Raw genomic sequence first — 17,019 nt, forward strand, 5'->3', positions numbered from 1 at the left:
TGTTCTGAATGAATTACAAACAAATCAGGATCTCTGAGAGTGATTTAAATGCTTAACAGCTGGTAAATGGTAATAAAAGCTACTGCTCATTAAGTAATGGCTTTGTTAATGACCAACAGCTTAAGAACCATTAGCATCTGAGTGTTTTGAATGAAGTGTTTTCTACTGATATTAACCTGACCCATCTTGGTGGTGGTGATGAAGATTGTCCTGTTTTTAATTGCTGCTCTGGTGTGAGTATCAGTAAAACGTGTGTCAAGTAGAGGAAGTCCTGTCTCAAAAGCAAACATTTGATGCAGCTTCATATGTAGCACACAGAGTCACCGGCTGCCTTGTCTGTTAATCATTCACTTTTTTATTAAACCACTGGCTGGAGAAGGCAACGAGAGTGTCACGTTCAGGCAGAAGAAGAATTATGGACAGCACATGGTTTGAACAGCAGCATAGAGGTGGACAGAAGTCCAGTTTAACACAGGCCTGGAAGACATTCACATGATCGAGGAATGATGACCTCTGTTCAGCTGAGGCTGGAGCGTGTAAGAGGAAAAAAATGACTGTATGTTTGTTCTGTGTCACAGAATATTAAAATAACCACCCCCATTACAGCTGATGCCCCACCCCCCGCGTTTCGTGCAGACTTTAAAAAAAAAAAAAGTTCTCATGCTTCTTCTTTCATCGGGCTCTGAGGTGCACAGGCAGAATTTGAACATCACAACCTTTCAGTGTGAATCACTGTTTTATCTCTGGAGTGATCGTCCCTGCAGACTGCAGTGGGCCTGCTGCATAGGAGCACTTTCTAGTAAACGATAAACAACAGCAAGCGCAGCTGCAAACAATGCAGATGTTCTCTGTGACCGGTTTTACAACAGGGACGTCCCTCGCATCTGAGCAGATGGAAGGGCTCTTTGTCCATGTGTGCAGCTTGCAGAGACGGTTAGGGCACTCATACATATACCTTGAAATATAATAGGAAACAGCTACCACCAGTGGCTATAGTCTGCAACTGAATGTTAAAAAGATGACTGAGCTTTAGGAAATTTTCTGTTGCCTGTAAAGCAGCAAATTAACTATAAGCAAACATTAGATATGATGTTAAAGATCAGGCCCAATCTTTTCCACTGCCTCTACTTGTACTAGAAAATACTATCAACAGCCTAAAAAAGTCTCTTTTAAATAATACTTAATAAAAAAGGTCTGAGGTCTTGTAAGCAAACAAATCTGTAAAAACCTTCATAATACAGAGAAGGACATAAATTGTAGTGGTAGATGTTATGTGCTACCAAAGTAGTTTTTCAGAAAAATCTAAGTGCCTTTAAATTTTAAGACAGATATTACCTTAAAAACTTTCCCAGTTGGTTTATCAGTTTGGTCAGTGGTTCTCTATATAACATGCTTGATAGAAATGCATTTTTAAAAAAGAGAATTGGTAATTATTTTATTAAACATACACAAATTTGCAAAAATGTCTTCTAGAAAAATTTGCTTAATTTATGCTTTGGGCAAATTCTTTTCACTTTTCTAATAGAAGATGTGATATGTGTAAAAAAAGAAATGTGCACATTGACCATTGCATTAAAAAACAAAAACAACACAAACTTTATGGTACTGTGTAAGTCTTAAGTCATCCCAAATGGCTTTATATTTTTAAGTAAAGAAGGCTTTCTTGCATTTATCTTTACCACATATTGTACACAAACACGGTGATTCCCAAAGATCTTCTAACTGAAAATGTTTGCATATCTCTGCATGCTGAGGAAACTGGATAAGCAAAAGACAAAACAAATGGCAGCAATGGACAGGGTGTGAAAGTCAAATCTTTAAGAAATAGGAGAAAATCCATTGAAGAGTTTATACAGGAAAGATGCATCTGAGCCTTTACTATTCCCTGAAGACTCATCAGAAATGGTCTCAGTTCAAAGGTGCCTGTCGAGAAACTTAAGGAAGGGGAAACGGGGAGAAGGCTGAGGTCTGCCAATTCACACAAGAACTGGACTGAAACTCAGGTCTGATGGAGTGGTGAATCCAAAATTTGACATTTTTGGTTGAAATTGTGGTAAATATGTAGAGAGGCGTCTAAGAGAGAGGTCCTACAGTGACTGTCTACAGCCATCTGCGAAACGCGTGGAGGTTCTGCCACAGTTTGGGGATGCATTTCAGACAGTGTTACTGAGAATCTTTTCAAAGTTGATGGAATTATAAATGCAGAAAAGGACCATGACACAAGTGTGAGAGGTGAAACGTCTTCAAGGACACTTAAAGAAGTCCAGACGCTTTTCTTTTCAAGCTCCTTAGACTACGATGAGCTGGATGACTGAGAACCTTCACAGACATAGACTGATAAGAAGACAATAAATCATAGATTGGCCTTCCCAGAGTCAGGACCTCAACATTACTGAAGCAGTGTGGGACCAAAAGGCAGCCAACATCCTAAGAAGAGCTTTGAATGTCCTTCAAAAACCTGGAGAACTACTTTTGAGGATCACTTAAAGAAAGGATGAGAAAGCTGCCTAAGACAGTTCTACATTCGTACTACATATTGACTTTCAAGCTTGTTAGAATTGCACAAACTCCATTTTTGCTTCATGTATTTCCATGTATGTTTGCACATTTCAATAAATCACATTTTCCAAGCAAAAAATACAAAGAAATGAGGGGTGGTTCAAGACTTTTGCACAGAAATAGATTTCGTCTTTGTCTTGTTTTTTTTTATGAGCATTTTTACACAATAATGACAAAAGAAAACATGAGAGTGATCTAAGTTAATGTAGTCTGCAAAATATCCAGTTTTCTCTAAACTTGGAAATGGCTATAGTTTAATTAGTTTAGTCTAAATTCTTTTAAAAACTGCATTTTAACTTTTAGCCTCAGACCTGAATTAAGTAAAAAACTATTTTTCTTCATCATAACAGAAGCCCAGTGAAATAAAGGTGCGTTTCTCCCTATTATATTTGCTCTCTTACATTTTGGATAAAGAAACAGACTAAACAGACACGCAATGAGCAGAAAAGAAAACCAAGATAAAAAGTGGGAGAACATAGCTGTGTATCATTCATGGACACGTTTAATGTCGAGGTTGCTTTTTGTGACGTTGATGGTGCTCAACATGTTAGATGAGGTCATTAATACTGTGCAATTATCAAGTCTGATTATGCGTAAAATTGACAACAACAGAAGAAAGACACATAACCCCCACATGCATAGATGCTGGACTTTCACACAACTCCGCTACCTGCGAACCCCTCCCCCCACCCCGGAAGCTACACTGTGGTGACAAATCTTGGCGTCATAACTCCCAAAGGAACTGGCAGACGTGTCTGAGGTCAACGGATGCAAAAACACGAAGGAAACAAAAGGGTAAAGAGAGACTAAGACAAAAACAAATATACATACAGTACATACATACAAATATAATCTGTAAATCTATAGTACAGTGAATTTTTTTATTCATAATCATCTCTTAAATAAACTGCGGTTCATTGCACTTTGTTAAAAATAATTAATTATATGATTTCTCTTAAAGGCAATAGTGTGATTTTTTTAAAAGGTGAAAAATATATTGTACCATAAGCCTGATTTAGGATAATAGTAAAAATAACAAGATCTGTAATATACATATGTTTCTGTAAAATACCCTCACCTCCTCATATACAGTGCATTCGGAAAGTTTTCACACCCTCGCAAGATTTCCATGTTTTGACTCCTTAAAAGGTTTTAGGAGTGTCTTTTTTATCCAGACTAACAAACACTAAAACATGTAGATGAGTCATTATTCTGTTTGAAGCTCACAATTGATCTCTGGTGCTTCCTTCCTTTATCAACAGTCAACAATCAAAGCATGGTGCAACTTTTACACTTAAGGTACACGTGCTCCGTATCTAGCTAGCATTGCGCTTTTCAATTTTAGTACTCCTCAGCGAGAAGTTTGTGAATGCTTGCAAACAAGTTACCATCTTCCATGCAAACTACTTATGAACTCAACCTGCTAGCAGCCAAAGCGTTTGCAAGGTTTTTGAGGAAACACCTCTCTGAGACCAATTTCACGCCGTTTGGGGTGCACATTGCTGTCAGTGTAGCACTTCAACAACCAAACATTCATGGTGGAGTAGCCAAATGGAAGTCAATCCTTAATAAAAAAGGCACATGATTGACTTGTGAAAAACTGAAAGGCAACTGACAAGATCTCAGACCACAAGACACACAATTATTGGGCAACAATCGTTAATGCTATTCCTGCAGTCAAACACGTGCTCTGGGGAAGCTCTTTTCTGTGACACAGATTGGGAGGCTAGTAAAGATATGTGGAAAGATGGATGCAGAATTATATCCAGTGCAGTCCTGAGTGAAAAACTTTTACAGAGAGCTCAGAATCTCAGTAACATATAGTAGTGGATTTGTAGAGTGGCCCAACTAAAGTCAGGACCTGATCCCAATACAGCACCTCTGGACAGACCTGATAGTTGGTGCACACCAAAGCTCTGCAATGTTCTAAGGAAAGTACTAGGTAAGGTATCTGAATACTGATATCCTGGAATATTTGAGTGTTATTTGCAATTAATTTACATAGCACCTCAGTAACCTGTTCTTGATTTTTCTTCACGGTGTATTGTTATGTGTAGACTGTCAGAAAAAAAAATCTACTTTAAAAATCTTCAAAACAACAAAACTTCAAAGACTGTGAAATCTTTCTGAATGCACTATACAAGAATGGATGTTCATCCCCATATATGTAGCATATTCTACTTCTGTAGCACACTAATGCATGCTCATATGCCAGTTTTCTTAATATATATATCATATCTTCACGCAAACATATATACATACAATATTATAAAATAAATAAATACAGGAAAACATTCTTGGTTCGTGGTTTAACGGTTTCTTCCAAAGCGGTTTTTGGTGCAGTCTTTGACTAACCTCTCTGCATGTTTGGGTTTGAGCCCTTGCTGATGGGATCAACAGTTGACTGAGCCTCCCTGAAAGATGCACCGGTGGGGGAGTTGCATTTCCTTCTGTGCATGATTGTGAATGTGTTTGAGAGTGTATGTGTGCATAAACAGTGTACGAAAGGGGGGGACGGACCAAAGTCTTTGGCCTGAGGAGCAAGTACAGCAAGTGCTGTGTTATGTGTGTGTGCGTGCGTGTATGCACTCTGTTCAAGATACCGCTTTGACAGTGTCCGATTGTCCCAAAAAAACGAAGCTCAGTAACACGGTACTGTCCGAGTGCACCCTCCGGAAGAGGGTGTAGTACAGCAGGGATTCTGACAGGGTTCAGGTGGGGGTGTTCAGGGTGACACAGCACCCATCTTCCCCATAGCCCCTTCATGAAAGGGTCTCACTGCCTGACTGACTGGGGGCTACTGATTGGAGCAGAACCCTCACTCCACCTGCCTCCGCTTCCCCACGTTCCCTCATCTTCATCTACATCACTGTGTGTGTGTGTGTGTTTCCACAAGACAGGGTGGAGGGTCTGGGTCTCCACCGGGCTCGGCGGGGCTAGATGGGTCCCTCATTGTGGGAGGAGTGGTTGCTCCTGCTAAGACCCACACAGTTCTGCTGCTGGTTGAGCAGGTGGGACGTTTCGTTGGCCACGGCAAAGGCCACAACAGGGGTGGTGATAGTGGTGGTAGCCGTGGCGGTGACCACAGCTGGGTTCTCCACTCCATCGTGGAGCTCTGTTAGCGTGAGTTCGATCTTAGTGAACTCACTGTCTGTCGACTGCGGAGTCTTGTCCATCCGCGACGCCATCACAGCGTTCTGGTACTGTTGTCGCGTCACCTACAAAACAGTGAAGGTCGGGTCAAGTGTCACAACAAGAGGTTGCTGTGCCGTTATTCGTGGCACAGAGCTGGTAGCTCGGTAAACAAGGATTTGACACTAAATAAGGATGTGGAAAAGGCTACAAGTAATATTGCTTTTAAAATATTCTGTAAAAAATGTAATGATTAATTTACAATGATAGCCTTTCATTATCTGCTTAGTGTCCAGTGAGAGGACAAGAATATTACTACAAGCCAGAAAATGACTCATCTTCATTTGTTTCTATAGCTGGAATCAAACCAGCAACCTTTTGTGTGTAATGTGTAAACCGCTACACTCTGGAGCTATCCATGATTCATCAAATCTAAATGTTTTAAATTGTCATGAAGTAATTATCTTACTGTCAATTTATATCAGTTAGGTAATTGCTTTTTGATCTTTTCTATTGATTTGGTACCCGGGACCCTAAAAGGAAGTAATAAAACATCGTAGAAAGTAGTACTTCAGTTACGTCAGAGCTCTATTTGTGCCTCGCGGCTGATAAGCAGAATAAACAAAAACAGCCTCATGAAGCAGCAGAATTCATCAATGAACATTTCCAAAGCAAGAGATTTGCCACATTTACACATCTGGCACAACAGCAGTGACTTTATTCGTTACTTAGAAGAAACAGAATCAGAGCGACTTTATTAATCCCAGAGGGAAATTGAGCAAATATACAACAAATGTCAAGCACTCGTATAAAATGAAGTGTCTCACTGCCTGACTGAGAGTGTATGCGTGCATAGACAGTGTACAGAGATATTGATAGATAAATGTTAAGATAAATATATAGATATGGGTATAAATAGAAATATTAATATAAAAGGACAAAAATATGTCATGTATGTCAAATATATGTCATCAGCAGCAACATGATATATTTTTTTCACTTTTAGACAGGTAAGACTTTATAAGTTATTTTTCATAAAGCAGCCATCCTCAGATATTTAATGTATTTCTAGGTGTTTTTATTTCAGAGCAGAGAATTTGGGGAGGAGAATATTGAAATGACTTGTGCAAATGTGATTTCTGAGATCCAAATTACAGCAGTACATTTGACACTGACAAAAAGCAAGTTTTATTTGTGGCTGATATGGTTGTGATAGTTGCTGCTAGCAGTGTTCATTTATTTAGACTGAGAGGGGAAGATGCTATCAGAGCATTGGCACAGATGGATGGCTCAAAGCTGCGAGCGCACTGCCAAAGCTTTGGTTTCATTCTCTAACTGCTCATGTTGAATGTTGAGAACTCAGTGGGAAAAAGAAAATGGAAATCCGCAGCTGCATGTGACATCACCACATCACCTACAATGTGCATATAATCCTCATTGCAGGCTAATTTCTGATCCCCTGTGTTTACTCACCTTTATATACTGCAGGTCTGAGCGTGCTCTGACAGAATAATCAGGCACATATATATGCAGGAAGGAGTTGAGCTGGTTGTTGCTGTTGCCCAGAGTCGGGGTGATGGCATCTATACGGTCACTCCTGTTCAGAGAATCGGAGTGATTCAGTCCAAATGGCCGTGGAGGAGATTTATTCTCTGTAGGAGAAAGAAATTTAAAGCATACTGGAATGCAAAAGTAATGCATGGCACTGCAAAAGTACTTTAAAGGGCCCTAATCCCTAAAGGTTGATTCAGTTCATCTGAAAAAGTAATCCACGACTTGTTCGGACAATAAAACAAGATTACTTTTCAACTGTGTTGTCATATTAGCTTTTTAAGTACTCATAAATTCACATAACAAATTTAAAGAAAATCTGTTTATTTTTCGAGTGTCTGACAGAAAAGAACACCGGAATTGGTTTTCAGTCAGTTTTCAAACTCCTGTATCAGTTGGGCTCTATTTTACATTTCTGCTAGTCTGATCTAATATTACTGTTCCTTAAAGTTCATATGACACTAAATATTGATTTTTCATTGTCTGTTAGATGATCTCTTTGGGCCTGTGTAATAATGACAACATAAAAAATTTAAGTTAGAAACTTTACATAATTAGAAATTTTGTCTCAATTGTTTTGAGGACATTAAGATGCTTAAAATTTCCTCTGAAACTAGCCAAGTTGTACAGCACTACTTAAGATCCTTTGTATCTGTGACTTTTTTCCAGCTTGAGTCTTAGGTACAAAGCTGTGATGTATGGAAATCTAATTTATGTGTAAGTCTTCTAGTTTCATATAGCAGTCTCCAGTGATGCTGCGTTCTTCTATGTGCTACCACATAGAAGACTTGTTCTTTTCTTTTCTTGGTTATTTTTAATTAAAGCCAGATTATGTTTTCCACTTCTTAAAGAAGCCTTGTGAAAATCACACACAACAAAGTGGAAACAGCTTGGCCAACACTAATGCTACTACGCTGACTGGAATGTATGTAATCCCATGTTGGAATATGTGTGTATGAATGTGTATGAGTGAGGAAGTGAGAGGCAAAAACAGTGTGTGTGTGGGGGTGTGTAGAGGGAGCACAGTAGGCCAAAGACCTGGCATGTGGACTCTTGTGGATTAGTACTCTACTTTTTAGGGGCCAGGTCGACACAAAAAAACGTCAGTGTGCTGTGTCAAGAAAACACACATACTAGATTTATAAACACACACACACTCAAATGCCACTGCACCAACGTGAGCACTGTAGGCCTCTACTACAGACACAATGAAAGTGTATTTATTCCACAGCATTTCCTATGGGTGCGTTCACTTTTAATTCACTTTCAAAGCAGCCCTTCTATGTGTGTAGTATTGTGGGTTTTGTTCATGGGCCTGTAAATGTGAACATATGCATATGTGCATGTCTTTGTATGTGTGCTCAGTGGTGTCCAGCAGGGGGCTGTAGCTGTAGGTCTTGTTTATGTAGTCAGGGGGTTAAAGGTTAGGGGCGAGCGGGGCGGAGCCGGGTTCCACTCTGGGGCCTCTAGTCTCCAACACCATTCAGCGACTTGACTAATGGCTCAGGAGACGAGGATGTTAAGCCTCAGTCTGGATCCGTTTTCCACTCTGCCTCTTTCTCTTTTAGTGTCACACACACAAGTTTACAGTGTATGTTGCATTCAGGGACAAACAGACAGTGAACACTTTCTTTGAAAGTCACACAAAACAAGTCAGTTCTCAAGCAGACTATGAAAACCAAAAGGCTAAACACACTCAGGTATATTTAGGTAAAGCATGCAGGTAGGTGAAACTGTGACTCTACAACTTCATGCGTCTATTTAATATCAACAAAACATTCTCTTTCAAATAATGAAATTTCATCACTATTCACTAAAGGTTATAGAGTGAGAGGTGATACTGAAAATCCACTGTACCTGGAGATCCTGCTAATGACTCAGCCCTACTGACTGCAAATGTACGAGACAGTGACAGAGGCACTTGGGGGAGAGAGGGATGAAACAAGAGAGAGACAAAAGAAGCGAGAAGACAGAAAGACGAGATTGTTAAAGTCGAGAAAATGGGTAATTTAATCAATTATATATGATAACATCTGATTAAAGAAAAGAAGTGTTAACTTGTTGTTCCTCTACTGATCAGCTTAAGATGAAAACTGGCACAAACCATGAAGCATTTGATTTAATTTCTTAGAGTGCACACATCCACCACAGGAGAGTTATTCTACTGTTTCACCAGTAGGTGTCTCTCAAATCACACCACCCAAATGAATCAGTCTAATAGCCGAGGACAGTGCTGTAGTTTATGAATGAACAGAGAAGAATGAGTGGATCACTAGATGATGCATTTTCATGACCTCTCTTGATTTATTATGTTATCATATTAGGACTTATGAGTTATTATTATATTATTTTTTACTCACAAAAGTGGCATTTTTCACATTTTTCTCATGTAACATGATGAGTACTTTATCCATACGTAATTTTTAAAATTATGTTGCATGAGAACAAGGTGAAAAATGACAATTTTATGAGTAAATCATAGTGCGCTGCAAGTCTTATAAGACCTCCAGTACCTATAAAGCATAAAGAAGTAGTAAAACCTCTAATTCTTCATATGAGCAGTCTATAACATATTTTACTGGAAACAAGCTACAGTGGATCACACTGTAAATGGTCTATATCACAAACCCAGAGAGAAGAGCTACTCGTCCAGCTGCATTTTAACATTTTACTTACTAATAATATCATTTTTCTGTCACAGGGTTTTCTTTCCATCCATCCATCTTCTGCCAGTTTTCTGGCTATGGGGTGGATGGCTCGCTTGAGCAGGTCATCTACCAGTCAGAAGTTCAGTGGTTCGATCCCTAGCTACATGCGGAAGTCTTTGGATACTGAACAATGCAACTATTGGAGTGTGTGTGCACTTTCAATGTTAGATAAAGTGCTTAGGTCTAAAAACAAAGTGTGTTATTGAGACTAATAGCAAAAAGCACTTCAAGCGCTCAGCTAGAGTAGAAAGCAATCCCTTTATTTGCAGCAGTCTAGGCACAGATGCCCAGACCTCCCCATCCCAAGATATTTCCAAGTCTGAGAGATATAACCTCTCAAGTGTGTCCTGAGTCTATCTTGGACGGGCCTCCTGGTAGGATATGCTCAAAACACCTAACCTAGGAGGTACCAAGGAGGCATCCTGTCAGAGCCTGAATCACCTCACATCTACTCTAAGCCCCTCCCAAATCAGACAACCTTTGCAGGAAGCTCATTTCTGCCATTTGTAGCTGTAACCTCACTGTTTCAGTCAGGCTAGGAACCTAAATCAACTGGTGACTCAACATCTTCAATTTTAAGCTCAGCTCTCTCTTCCCCGCAGCAGATCAGTACAACATCCTCATCTCCTGCTTTACTCTGCCCATACCTGTGAACCAGAATCAGTGACAAACAACACTTTAGTCAAACACCCACCTAAAGTGAGCTTGACATCAGCGCCATTGATGCAAACCAAACTTCCACTAGTTCACAGAACACATGTAGACCGGTTTGGCAAAGTCCCACCCACCTCCAAGTATTCCACAATGAGTGAAACGAAAACTGCAGTTTTGCTCCTGATTGTGAGGTAAAACTAACAGGCGGATTCTTCTGTCCAGACCCTCTCAAAGGAGGCTGACGAGTGAGATTCCCTAGAAGTTAGGATTCACTTTCATGGGTATAAAAATTTAAGACCTAGATCAAGAAATCTTACCTGGTGAGGCTGTCAGAGCCATTATCCCATAGAAGGAGAATGGTCCCGCTTCAAACTTCATCCCCTCTTTTCCTGCTTCCACCTCCACCTTCCCCTGTGACAGCCAAGGAAAAGAATCATGAATTATCTTAAAAGTATGTAAGTGCTCAACACATTATATATCAACTTATCAGCTTAGTTAAACAAAAGATTACTTATTTGTGCTGGTTTTACGATATTTCCTTTAACTTTATGCTTTATTTTTTACTTTATTTATCCTGTCTGTGAGATTATAATAAATCCACCCTGCTTCCCTTGTTTCCTTTCCTTTTTACTACTTGTAGAAAATCCTCACTCTGTTTAATAGCTCCCAATCTGCTTCTAAGCTGGGTCTCAAGGGCAATGACCCCACACTTGCTCAAGCAGAACCTTATTTAATCCAAGGCTAATATACATGTCGACTTAGTGACCTGATAGGGGAAATATACAAAGTCTGCAAACCTTTGCAATAAAGACTTTGAACTCACTTTAGGAACAGTTATTTGGGACTTCCCTTTAAGGCGTACAGAGAAGTCCCAATACCCTCCCTGAATAAGACAATAGTGCTGGCTCCAGCGGCATATCAGAAACAGTGCAGAAATTCAGGGCTGCTTTCAGACCTGAGACTAAAGCTACATGAAGTGCAGAAGTCCGTGATCTATACACTATTGAATACACTAACTATTATATATTATCATATATAATTATTACGCAAATGTGTTTCCAAGATTTGCAGGGTGAAAGATTTTCATTAAGGCTGGTGTCATAGCTTGGATTTTAAAAGGTTTTAAGTTCAGTTTGGTTCCTATTTAAAGTTTTTTTTCTGAATGATGCTTAACTTTGACTTTCTAAGACATTTCCTGTCACACTCTATGATAGTTCAAATTATAACATTTAAATGTGAACACTGTGTAACAATCAGAAAACGTCATTTTGAGGATAATGCAGGAATCCCACAGGGTTCCGTTTTTGGCCTGCTTGTTTTCAGCTTTGATGTGTTTATGCACATAAGATGCTTAGATGACGTATGCATTGTCCAAAACTATGTGCGATTGGTTCCACAGTAATAGTAAAGCAGGCACAAGAAGAACAAGAAGAGTTCTCTAACTCCTTGTCCAGATGAACATGGGTACTGATGAACTTGACAAATTCAGCCTGACTGTGACACGTTATCCAAAACACCTGTAAAGTGTGTTTACCCCAAACCTTTATTTCTTTATTGCTTATTGCATTATTTAGGCGCATAGATGATACTGAACGCTCTTGTTTCTATTTCTTGTAGATAAACAAAACAATTTATCAGGACAACTGTGTCTAATTTTTTTAAATGTTGGAAGTTATTTGTCAAATAAATTATTCTCCAAGATTAATGAACCATATACTGAATACATTTGAGAAGTAATTAACTAAATAAGTAAATAATTAAGTATTTTATTGGTTATAAGCAGGACTCGTATTGGTCATACTGTATGACTGTGCAATTAATGTCTGGCTAAGAAACCACACGACTGAAATTTTCTCAAGAAGGTAAATATTTCATGGTTTGATTTCACTGAATTTCATCAGGGTTAGACTCATCTGGGACATACTGATGTCACACATTCTCACGCTTACCACAAAGAACTCAAACAGGATAACAACTTTAAACTCAAACTGAAACAATTTTTGGATTAGTCATGGATCATCTGGTTTATCTTTCATTTTATGGTACTACTTTAAAGACCCGTCTAGGGACTGGCACAATAAATTTGCTCATGCTATAAATGCTATGGTATGTGGCACTGGTCTTTTAAAATGCTGTATCTCTTAGGTCAGACATTATTATAACTAATTAGCTTCTTATCTATAGTATTATTGCTTGTTTTAGTTTAAACTGCCCTACAGTACAGTCATACCGCGCATACCTTAGGGATGCATGGCTTCTGTGGGAACAAACTCGGGCAGTACAACTCTGTTAGATCGATGACTACACCGTGAAAAACTGTAGGCCAGAGGAAAACGAATGCTTGCAGTGCTACAAGCAGCATTTTTAAACTGATCACATAGTATATACTGTTTATTCATCTGTAGTGACGGCAGAAGGAAATAATGGAACTAAATGATGCAGGTAAAACGAACTTATCCTGCATGAGCAGAGTTAGAATACTTGCGTTATTTTTTTTAATGTTAAACCTAAAATACATATCAATATTTACATTTTCCCAAACTGGTTATGTAGTGGGGTTTTTTGTTGTTGTTTTAAAAAATAAAAATAAAAAATCAAAGACTACTGATGTATCCTTCCACCTTGAAACTCGTTGTGTCCACACACCTGCAGGATGAGGATGAAATAATCCACAGGTTTGTTCCTGTGGAAGAGGTAGTGCTCTGGTGCCCGCTTGTTCTTATCATCGTATTTTAGCTCCTGGATCACATTTGGATGCTTCAACAAGCGCAGCAGAATCTTTTCTGACATCTGCATCGGTGCAAATGGCTCAACCTCTGAAGAGACAAGGAGAGAAAAAGACTGTGGTAAGACAAAACATTTCATTTCTTATGAAAATTTAAATAATTATATCAATGTAATAAAATTATTCTTATATCTCCCTTATTGCCATGAAAATCCCAAAACATAAAAGAAATTAGTCCTAAAAAAGTATTACTGTTCATGGACTATTTACAAGAAAAACGCCACCGTGATGTCACCTGATGGTTTGAAAATTTTGTTTGCCACTGAGCACATACTAGTTTGGGGATGGGCAATTAGTTTTCCAAGGGGGCCACATGGTGCTGTTACCTGTGCAGACAAAGGTTTGATGTGTTTAAATGTGGCAGTTTTACTTACATTTATCCAAAGAAAGGCATGTATATAAGCTGGCCTATTTTTTTTAAACCAAAGACCCGGCAAACTTATATTTGTATTCTTAATATTTTATTTCTAACATATTGTTTTAAACTGATTTTAGACAAAGATTATATTGAAAATGACATCAGCAAAAGCGGCAGAAACCGACTTAGTAGAAATTCTCGGTTTAAAAAAGAGGAAAAGTGAAAGATGAAACTGTAAAACTGGATTTTAATAATGACAGAGGTATAGTTTTTGAGTTAACCACATAAACCTAACGTAAATATATCAAATGCAAAGTTATGTAGGTTCTGGGATATTTCTGGAAAGATTCCTTTACAAGGCTTTGTTCCTTTACTTGTCGCAGTAAGGAATTTCAGAGATTAAAATCTCATATTAGAGGAAATTTTAAGATTAAAAAAATAAAATCATGTGTATTTTCAAGTCTTTGTAGGATTTTAAATGAATCAATTGTATAATTGTTGTTTGCATTATTTATTACTGACCTAGTGGATTATTTAATAGAAAATGGCTCACAGATTATTAATTTTGATGGCATGGCAATAAATATATTTAGTTTAGGGTAATGATATATGTAGACAATAAACTTATTTTTCCAACATCAAAACAGGGGATATAGAAATAGATCACTTGTGTAATCTATTAGGGATAATCACTTAAATTCTGGAGCTTACATTCCATATGTTCTTAAAGTCAAAATTAAAGCATATATTGTCCATGGATAGCAGGGAAGATCGGACCCACTCTGTATCATAGTCATAAAGAGAAGGATTACATAAGGGAAACTAAACTCAGTGAACTAGCATACAACTATCTGCTCAGCCAGGATAAAATGGGAAATATTTGTCACCATGGGTCTCGCATGTTAAACAGATATTGGATAATTGTAGCTTATCTTATCTCTGGTTTACACAAAAGTTTAAAAAACATTAACTAGGTGAAACATGTTCTTAAACACTGGATGAAAGATTGGTTCTTGCGAAAGTGGCAAAGTGATCATATGATAATTAAATAAAGTATAAATAAGAGCTATAGCTGGAAAAATCATCTGCTGCAGTAAAACAAATAGTACAAATAGCAGTGGCTGACAAATTACTCGCTAAGGCGAAAGATGAATCACGGGCATGCGATCAGTGCCGCTTATCTGTCGGTTACCAAGCTCCAGATGAATGACCATGCCAAATTTCATTAAAGTTAATAGGAAGACAGAATATTGCTGAAGTAAGCATTTCCCCCTCAAATCAATTCATTAAATTACTGTAAGAACCACACCCTAACAAAAAAGTTAACATTTTGATGGTTTGGTTTTTACATGATAACAAAAATACAAAATATTAGCAACATTGTGCTGCTGCAGAAACTGTATAAACCGTTACTGCATTTTTGTGAGGTGAGAGCCATACATAAGGGGCCAAAAATTTCAATAAATGTTAATAGAGACACCCCCTTCCCCCTCATTGTGTCTGGTCCTCTTCAACCACCTATTGGGCCAATCAGCTCCTTCAACTCATCAGCGGTGATATGTGTCAGCTGGCTGCTGGCTCCACCACCAGGAACTAAACTCCCTAATAGCCTTTAGAGGAACTTAATCAACGCTTAGCTGCCAGGTCAAAGTTCTAAAGCAAATCCAACTGCAATGAGGCATAGTGAACCGCTGCTGCTGGTGTAGTAGTACTTGCTGCCTGCTCTGAAATCCATTTCCCGAGGGAAAGCGGGTGAAATATTTCACATTTTACGCTAGTAAGTAACCAAGTATGTCGACTTGTGTGAGAACTGCGATTATAGGCCAAAAATCCTGGACGTGATGTCACTGAGGAACGAGTGTAAGCAAACAGGGTGGTGTTTTTAAAGCTGTGAGCAAAGATCTCAACATGTAACCTTCTGTGCATGACACGCAAGCAAATAAACGCCTGAATTTTTTTGGACCCGTGTCCATTCTGCAGACATCCTGTGTTGGGCTTATAGAGAGGCCTTCCACCTCTTTACACATACATACCAGCACACTTGTTGTGAGTCCCCACGCAATTCATTCCCTCACACATAGACGCACACAACGGCTACTCATGCTACACAAATACTCACACCTCCTCCTCTCTACACCCACTTGCCCAAAACTCAAAGCCCGTATGGGCACACAAACACACTCACACACACACTTTCCCCACAGTGAGGGGCTGAGGGCACACTGGGGGAAGTCAAGCAGCAACGCAGCCCACTTGCCTGTTGCTAGGAAACGCAGGGTAGCCAGCAGAAGCTGAGGTGATATTTTAACCTTCATTTCATTGTCGGTAGGCTTGAAGGCCGAGAAATCCTGCTTTCTTTCCCGATGTGTGATTTTCTTCTTTGTCTTGTTGTCAGCTGAGGAGGGAAAAATGAAAAGTCAGGTGTAAGAGTCAACCTGCAACAGGTTGGCTGAAACAGGAAAAGATCAGTCCACGACACTCCTCTGACGCTGAGCTAGTCATTTCGGGTCAAAAGGTGACTAAACTTGAGTTACCCTGCACTGATTACTGTTTTCCATAAAAGTAGCAGTGCTGACTTTCTGAGAACTACAGCAGAGCTATAGGAGGGCTACATTGTTACCACATTCCCGGCATTACAGAAGTACTGGCACGTACTCCATGTACACAGATACCATCATTTTTTACAAAGTCGAAGGTAAAATATTAATTATGGTTGTCCATGATTATGAATGTATTTTGACTCCTATAATTATTTGATACCCTGATGAATTTGTAGGCTTGCTCACTTTCAAAGAAATGAACAATCTCTACTTTTTATTGCAGTCTCATTTTAATAGAGAAAAACAGAATATCAACCAAAAATCCAGAACAAAGCACATTTCAAAAAAATTATAAATCGATTTAGAAATTGATTTGCATGGCATTGATTAAGTATTTGATCTGTGTGCCATATAGCCACACAGATCATGAGTTGCCATGTGGGCAACTTGTTATGCATATACATCAAACCTGTCCACAGAATCATTTTCCATTCCAACCTCTCCACCAATATGAGCAAAACCAAAGAATTGTCAAAGGACATCGGGGACAAGACCACAGACCTGCACAAAGCTGGAACGGGCTGCAAGACCAGCAAGTAGCTTGGTGAGAAAATGACAACTACTGCTGTAATTATTCAGAAATGGAAGAATGAGAAATGAGAAAGGTGGTGGATCAACCTAAAAGGGCAGTTGGGAAGTCACCAAGGACAGTCACCAAGAACAGCACCTCCC

General features: G+C 38.9%; 1 protein-coding gene across 4 annotated transcripts in view; it reads right to left on the reverse strand.

Annotated features, from left to right (window-relative positions):
• Nucleotides 1-335: 335 nt before the first annotated feature.
• Nucleotides 336-17,019, reverse strand: part of cnnm2b (cyclin and CBS domain divalent metal cation transport mediator 2b) — a 52,751-nt gene continuing 36,067 nt past the window's right edge. Inside the window, exons 3-8 of one of the 4 annotated variants that reach the window (XM_026170090.2) lie at nt 16,005-16,142; nt 13,251-13,420; nt 10,922-11,015; nt 9,100-9,162; nt 7,165-7,343; nt 336-5,777 (exon numbers count right to left, since the gene is read on the reverse strand). In XM_026170090.2, the coding sequence (XP_026025875.1) occupies nt 5,496-5,777; nt 7,165-7,343; nt 9,100-9,162; nt 10,922-11,015; nt 13,251-13,420; nt 16,005-16,142 (926 nt within the window). In that variant the 3' untranslated portion in view covers nt 336-5,495. The remainder of the gene's footprint in view (nt 5,778-7,164; nt 7,344-9,099; nt 9,163-10,921; nt 11,016-13,250; nt 13,421-16,004; nt 16,143-17,019) is intronic. The other 3 variants (XM_080302347.1, XM_026170091.2, XM_080302348.1) reach the window with 3 other exon arrangements.

Source organism: Astatotilapia calliptera, chromosome 6, assembly GCF_964374335.1.
Source record: "Astatotilapia calliptera chromosome 6, fAstCal68.1, whole genome shotgun sequence".
NCBI lineage: Eukaryota > Metazoa > Chordata > Actinopteri > Cichliformes > Cichlidae > Astatotilapia > Astatotilapia calliptera.